At 33.0% G+C, this 8,222-nt stretch overlaps 1 protein-coding gene across 2 annotated transcripts; it reads right to left on the bottom strand.

Annotated features, from left to right (window-relative positions):
- Positions 1–6,016: 6,016 nt before the first annotated feature.
- LOC125532006 lies at positions 6,017–7,023 on the bottom strand. 2 transcript variants are annotated; one of them, XM_048696188.1, is made up of 2 exons: positions 6,503–7,023; positions 6,017–6,411 (listed from the first exon to the last, which is right to left on the bottom strand). In XM_048696188.1, coding segments are annotated over exons 1-2 (507 nt in total). In that variant the 5' UTR covers positions 7,009–7,023; the 3' UTR covers positions 6,017–6,410. The 2 variants fall into 2 exon arrangements, with proteins under 2 accessions (XP_048552145.1, XP_048552146.1); XM_048696189.1 differs by having other exon boundaries at positions 6,017–6,361.
- Positions 7,024–8,222: the final 1,199 nt, after the last annotated feature.

Raw genomic sequence — 8,222 nt, 5'->3', positions numbered from 1 at the left:
CGGGGGTGGCGCCGAGAGTGGTGGGGGCGAAGGCGGCTGTTCGGGTGGAGCCCCCCTCCGGTACCGACGGTGTGGTTCTGGCGGCGGCGGAGCTTCTAGTGGTGATCTCGAACCAAGAAGTCCCACTGATGCTGCTGGGGTCTGGTCACGTTGGCCAGAAGACGCCGGAGTTGGCACCGGTGGCGTGTAGCAGGAGCGAGCTCGGCCTTCCTCTGTGGCCTTCGAAGTGACCAACGTTGCTACTAGGATTAGGAGAGCCTGAGCCAGAAAGCAGGAGAGGAATCTTGCCATTGTTGGCGAAGGGAAATGCTCTCAGACTTTAGGTGCCATTCCATTGTGGGCTGAATTTATGCAGCAAACTAAATGCCCGTGATGAATGCTGTGCCTGTGCATGAGCAGTGCCAACATCTGACGGACACACCAATGGTTAATGTGCATGTGCCCCGCAAACCTCTTTTTACGCAGCCAATAGAGTCCTGCCACCTCAAAAGCTGTACTAAGTTGTATCTTTGTATTCCACTGTTTTCTTCATTTCAGCCACTGTATTTCATCAGTTTGGGCCCACCCATGTGATTTGACCAGCTGAGCCCACCCACGTGATATCATTCACGCCCCTCGCTGTACACAGCCACCTGAGGCAAGTCTCTCTTCACACACATACATAAGTACGTACTCCATTTTTTTCAAATGATCAACCTCTCTCACTCTAAATTGATTTGAAATCTTTTAAATTAATATTTAAAATTAAAACTTATAAAACTTCACTCACTTACAAGAAACTACTTCTAATAAATTTCAAATTTGTTCATTTCAAAAAACAGAGTGAGATAATATAATTTCAATTTCTTTAAAAGATGATTTCAATTATTAAAATTTCATTTTTTTCAAAGAAGATTGAAATTCAACATTCCAAAAGTGGCAAAAACAATTTCAATTTGTATTGAAACAGCTATTTCAATACATTTCTCACTGAAATAGCAAGTTACAGATACCAACAAACCGAGTCAAATCCGTTCATTTCAAATAACAGAGTGAGATAATAAAATTTCAATTTCTTTAAAAGATGATTTCAGTTATTAAAATTTCATTTTTTTTCAAAGAAGATTGAAATTCAACATTCCAAAAGTGGCAAAAACAATTTCAATTTGTATTGAAACAGCTATTTCAATACATTTCTCACTGAAATAGCAAGTTACAGATACCAACAAACCGAGTCAAATCCGTTCATTTCAAATAACAGAGTGAGATAATAAAATTTCAATTTCTTTAAAAGATGATTTCAGTTATTAAAATTTCAGTTTTTTTCAAAGAAGATTGAAATTCAACATTCTAAAAGTGGTACAAACAATTCCAATTTATATTGAAACAGCTATTTCAAGACATTTCTCACTGAAATAGCAAGTTACAGATACCAATAAACCGAGTCAAATCCGTTCATTTCAAATAACAGAGTGAGATAATAAAATTTCAATTTCTTTAAAAGATGATTTCAGTTATTAAAATTTCATTTTTTTCAAAGAAGATTGAAATTCAACATTCTAAAAGTGGTACAAACAATTCCAATTTATATTGAAACAGCTATTTCAAGACATTTCTCACTGAAATAGCAAGTTACAGATACCAATAAACCGAGTCAAATCCGTTCATTTCAAATAACAGAGTGAGATAATAAAATTTCAATTTCTTTAAAAGATGATTTCAGTTATTAAAATTTCATTTTTTTCAAAGAAGATTGAAATTCAACATTCTAAAAGTGGTACAAACAATTCCAATTTATATTGAAACAGCTATTTCAAGACATTTCTCACTGAAATAGCAAGTTACAGATACCAATAAACCGAGTCAAATCCGTTCATTTCAAATAACAGAGTGAGATAATAAAATTTCAATTTCTTTAAAAGATGATTTCAGTTATTAAAATTTCATTTTTTTCAAAGAAGATTGAAATTCAACATTCTAAAAGTGGTACAAACAATTCCAATTTATATTGAAACAGCTATTTCAAGACATTTCTCACTGAAATAGCAAGTTACAGATACCAATAAACCGAGTCAAATCCGTTCATTTCAAATAACAGAGTGAGATAATAAAATTTCAATTTCTTTAAAAGATGATTTCAGTTATTAAAATTTCATTTTTTTCAAAGAAGATTGAAATTCAACATTCTAAAAGTGGTACAAACAATTCCAATTTATATTGAAACAGCTATTTCAAGACATTTCTCACTGAAATAGCAAGTTACAGATACCAATAAACCGAGTCAAATCCGTTCATTTCAAATAACAGAGTGAGATAATAAAATTTCAATTTCTTTAAAAGATGATTTCAGTTATTAAAATTTCATTTTTTTCAAAGAAGATTGAAATTCAACATTCTAAAAGTGGTACAAACAATTCCAATTTATATTGAAACAGCTATTTCAAGACATTTCTCACTGAAATAGCAAGTTACAGATACCAATAAACCGAGTCAAATCCGTTCATTTCAAATAACAGAGTGAGATAATAAAATTTCAATTTCTTTAAAAGATGATTTCAGTTATTAAAATTTCATTTTTTTCAAAGAAGATTGAAATTCAACATTCTAAAAGTGGTACAAACAATTCCAATTTATATTGAAACAGCTATTTCAAGACATTTCTCACTGAAATAGCAAGTTACAGATACCAATAAACCGAGTCAAATCCGTTCATTTCAAATAACAGAGTGAGATAATAAAATTTCAATTTCTTTAAAAGATGATTTCAGTTATTAAAATTTCATTTTTTTCAAAGAAGATTGAAATTCAACATTCTAAAAGTGGTACAAACAATTCCAATTTATATTGAAACAGCTATTTCAAGACATTTCTCACTGAAATAGCAAGTTACAGATACCAATAAACCGAGTCAAATCCGTTCATTTCAAATAACAGAGTGAGATAATAAAATTTCAATTTCTTTAAAAGATGATTTCAGTTATTAAAATTTCATTTTTTTCAAAGAAGATTGAAATTCAACATTCTAAAAGTGGTACAAACAATTCCAATTTATATTGAAACAGCTATTTCAAGACATTTCTCACTGAAATAGCAAGTTACAGATACCAATAAACCGAGTCAAATCCGTTCATTTCAAATAACAGAGTGAGATAATAAAATTTCAATTTCTTTAAAAGATGATTTCAGTTATTAAAATTTCATTTTTTTCAAAGAAGATTGAAATTCAACATTCTAAAAGTGGTACAAACAATTCCAATTTATATTGAAACAGCTATTTCAAGACATTTCTCACTGAAATAGCAAGTTACAGATACCAATAAACCGAGTCAAATCCGTTCATTTCAAATAACAGAGTGAGATAATAAAATTTCAATTTCTTTAAAAGATGATTTCAGTTATTAAAATTTCATTTTTTTCAAAGAAGATTGAAATTCAACATTCTAAAAGTGGTACAAACAATTCCAATTTATATTGAAACAGCTATTTCAAGACATTTCTCACTGAAATAGCAAGTTACAGATACCAATAAACCGAGTCAAATCCGTTCATTTCAAATAACAGAGTGAGATAATAAAATTTCAATTTCTTTAAAAGATGATTTCAGTTATTAAAATTTCATTTTTTTCAAAGAAGATTGAAATTCAACATTCTAAAAGTGGTACAAACAATTCCAATTTATATTGAAACAGCTATTTCAAGACATTTCTCACTGAAATAGCAAGTTACAGATACCAATAAACCGAGTCAAATCCGTTCATTTCAAATAACAGAGTGAGATAATAAAATTTCAATTTCTTTAAAAGATGATTTCAGTTATTAAAATTTCATTTTTTTCAAAGAAGATTGAAATTCAACATTCTAAAAGTGGTACAAACAATTCCAATTTATATTGAAACAGCTATTTCAAGACATTTCTCACTGAAATAGCAAGTTACAGATACCAATAAACCGAGTCAAATCCGTTCATTTCAAATAACAGAGTGAGATAATAAAATTTCAATTTCTTTAAAAGATGATTTCAGTTATTAAAATTTCATTTTTTTCAAAGAAGATTGAAATTCAACATTCTAAAAGTGGTACAAACAATTCCAATTTATATTGAAACAGCTATTTCAAGACATTTCTCACTGAAATAGCAAGTTACAGATACCAATAAACCGAGTCAAATCCGTTCATTTCAAATAACAGAGTGAGATAATAAAATTTCAATTTCTTTAAAAGATGATTTCAGTTATTAAAATTTCATTTTTTTCAAAGAAGATTGAAATTCAACATTCTAAAAGTGGTACAAACAATTCCAATTTATATTGAAACAGCTATTTCAAGACATTTCTCACTGAAATAGCAAGTTACAGATACCAATAAACCGAGTCAAATCCGTTCATTTCAAATAACAGAGTGAGATAATAAAATTTCAATTTCTTTAAAAGATGATTTCAGTTATTAAAATTTCATTTTTTTCAAAGAAGATTGAAATTCAACATTCTAAAAGTGGTACAAACAATTCCAATTTATATTGAAACAGCTATTTCAAGACATTTCTCACTGAAATAGCAAGTTACAGATACCAATAAACCGAGTCAAATCCGTTCATTTCAAATAACAGAGTGAGATAATAAAATTTCAATTTCTTTAAAAGATGATTTCAGTTATTAAAATTTCATTTTTTTCAAAGAAGATTGAAATTCAACATTCTAAAAGTGGTACAAACAATTCCAATTTATATTGAAACAGCTATTTCAAGACATTTCTCACTGAAATAGCAAGTTACAGATACCAATAAACCGAGTCAAATCCGTTCATTTCAAATAACAGAGTGAGATAATAAAATTTCAATTTCTTTAAAAGATGATTTCAGTTATTAAAATTTCATTTTTTTCAAAGAAGATTGAAATTCAACATTCTAAAAGTGGTACAAACAATTCCAATTTATATTGAAACAGCTATTTCAAGACATTTCTCACTGAAATAGCAAGTTACAGATACCAATAAACCGAGTCAAATCCGTTCATTTCAAATAACAGAGTGAGATAATAAAATTTCAATTTCTTTAAAAGATGATTTCAGTTATTAAAATTTCATTTTTTTCAAAGAAGATTGAAATTCAACATTCTAAAAGTGGTACAAACAATTCCAATTTATATTGAAACAGCTATTTCAAGACATTTCTCACTGAAATAGCAAGTTACAGATACCAATAAACCGAGTCAAATCCGTTCATTTCAAATAACAGAGTGAGATAATAAAATTTCAATTTCTTTAAAAGATGATTTCAGTTATTAAAATTTCATTTTTTTCAAAGAAGATTGAAATTCAACATTCTAAAAGTGGTACAAACAATTCCAATTTATATTGAAACAGCTATTTCAAGACATTTCTCACTGAAATAGCAAGTTACAGATACCAATAAACCGAGTCAAATCCGTTCATTTCAAATAACAGAGTGAGATAATAAAATTTCAATTTCTTTAAAAGATGATTTCAGTTATTAAAATTTCATTTTTTTGCAAAGAAGGTTGAAATTCAACATTCTAAAAGTGGTACAAACAATTCCAATTTATATTGAAACAGCTATTTCAATACATTTCTCACTGAAATAACAAGTTACAGATACCAATAAACCGGGTCAAATCCGTTCATTTCAAATAACAGAGTGAGATAATAAAATTTCAATTTCTTTAAAAGATGATTTCAGTTATTAAAATTTCATTTTTTTCAAAGAAGATTGAAATTCAACATTCTAAAAGTGGCACAAACAATTCCAATTTATATTGAAACAGCTATTTCAATACATTTCTCACTGAAATAACAAGTTACAGATACTAATAAACCGAGTGAAATCCGTTCATTTCAAATAACAGAGTGAGATAATAAAATTTCAATTTCTTTAAAAGATGATTTCAGTTATTAAAATTTCATTTTTTTCAAAGAAGATTGAAATTCAACATTCCAAAAGTGGCAAAAACAATTTCAATTTGTATTGAAACAGCTATTTCAATACATTTCTCACTGAAATAACAAGTTACAGATACCAATAAACCGAGTCAAATCCGTTCATTTCAAATAACAGATGTAACTCAATACCAATAGCTACACACACAGGTACATAGATGTAACTCAATACATTTTTGACCCGTTTGTTTATATTGAAATTGGTACATAGATGTAACTGAAATCTTCTTTGAACATGCCCTCTGTACACCAATACCAATGGCTACACACACATAGATGTAAATTTCACTCAAATAACAAGTTACAGATTGAAATATAAATTTCACATATCTTGCACAACTCAGCTACACACACAGGTACATAGATGTAACTTGATTTCTGAAATTGATTCACTCTTGGTTCTCTTTCAGAAAAGTGTAACACATGCCCTCTGCACAAACAATCAAATATCTGAAACTGAAGATGCAGGAGGCCGATGATCTGGTAGAGAAACAAGGAATTTTGAAATCATGAAAAATAAAACCGAAATCATGATATGGAGAGAGGTTAGGAGAGATGATTCATGACTAACCAGATCCAATGGCGGTCAGGCTTGGAGTCGCCAGATCCGGCGACAACGGTGCGCGGTGCCCCGCCGTGGTGCCCGTGCTGCACGTAGCCACCAACGGCGAGCACGGCTGCCCGTGGACGGGCTTGTGGCGGGCGGGATCGAGGAACCTCGCCGGAGCAGGTCACCCCGACGCCCACGGGATCTGGTTGATGCAGGGTACGAGAGCTGACCGGGCTAGATGGGGACGAACCTGTCTCGCTGGATCTCATTGGACCATGAGGGCTTTTGTACTTGTACGCGTGGTGGTCGCCATGGCCGGCCGGGGAAGGAGGATCCAGCGGCGGGGTGGCTGGTCGGCGCCGTCGCCCATGACGGCGTCCGACAGTGACAGAGAAAAAGAAATTTTGTGGGGTCCAACCGCACGAATCTAAAAGCATTGACGAATGGTGGATTTCCAACCGGTAGCTCCCTGAACCGGTAAAATAACTTAGTCGGCATGTGCCCCCCGTGTCTGCCACTGCCGACATGGTGCCGCCTGGATGGAGATACTTCAGTGGTCACCTGGTAATAAAAGTAAAACACCACAGCTTGGAGCTTCTGTGAGGAGAAAAACTGTGATCTTCTGAGATGTCCGTCGAGTCCTGGTCAAATTTCAAAAATCTTGACGAAGGCACAAGGGATCTATAATACCCAAGTGCAGGAGACGTGGATCGACTAGGGCCCTGTTCGGAATCGATCCGCTCCGAGGAATTGTGGAGCTCGGTTTTGCCAGCTCCGTCAAAATAAGCTGAAATCTCGTCCGCTCCGGGAGCGGAGTTATAGGAGCAGTTGGAAACCGAACGCTCCCTAGATAGGTGCTGATTGGAGAAACCAGACTAGAGAACCCTCGAAGAGAATACTTTGAACATCATTAGGCTGTGTCTATTGTCTTATTGTCTAAGGACTAGCCATGCTAAGGACATCCCTTGCAGGTCACTTATAATTTCGCTCCTCGACCTGTATACCTTAACATTTTATATTTGACGAGTTAAATAAAAATGATTTGAGCCGAATCCTTCAAATTTAACTCCCTAAAAAATTTCATTCATCAATTGTTCTAAGTTTTTTGTTTACATGCAACATTTCAACTACATATTTGCACATATATTGAATTCCAACTTAATAATCAAAGTTCACATAATTCATGGATATTACAAATTTAAAGTTTGCAAATCAAATTATTCAAATTCAAAAACACAAAATAGTCCAAATAAAATAAAGAGCATGACATAGGCACAACAATCAAGTGTTGTGGAGTAGCCACTGATGCTCAATACGATCATCTTGGAGCCGAGTATGAACTTCTCGGTTCTCGATGCTTTGATGCGAATAGGTATTGTCCAGGATGGCAAGGACATGAAGGAGCGCGCTTTGGAGCAGTTCGCGAACAGGTTCAAGGGACAGCTGCCAGAAGAGGCTATTGCAGTCATGAGGGCCCTGTTCAAGATCGACAACAGTCGCTCGGTGGAGGTGGAGGATGCTCTTGAAAGAAATATGCCCTAGAGGCAATAATAAAGTTGTTATTTATATTTCCTTATATCATGATAAATGTTTATTATTCATGCTAGAATTGTATTAACCGAAAACTTAATACATGTGTGAATACATAGACAAACAGATTGTCACTAGTTTGCCTCTACTTGACTAGCTCGTTGAATCAATGATGGTTATGTTTCCTAACCATAGACATGAGTTGTCATTT

Source organism: Triticum urartu, unplaced genomic scaffold (genome assembly GCF_003073215.2).
Source record: "Triticum urartu cultivar G1812 unplaced genomic scaffold, Tu2.1 TuUngrouped_contig_8770, whole genome shotgun sequence".
In the NCBI taxonomy this organism is placed as follows: domain Eukaryota; kingdom Viridiplantae; phylum Streptophyta; class Magnoliopsida; order Poales; family Poaceae; genus Triticum; species Triticum urartu.
This window is presented reverse-complemented; position numbering and strand designations above follow the sequence as displayed.

What these genes read in the sequence shown, in the direction of transcription:
- LOC125532006 (XM_048696188.1), bottom strand. Translation starts at nt 7,008, where the DNA reads ATGTCGGCAGTGGCAGACACGGGGGGCACATGCCGACTAAGTTATTTT.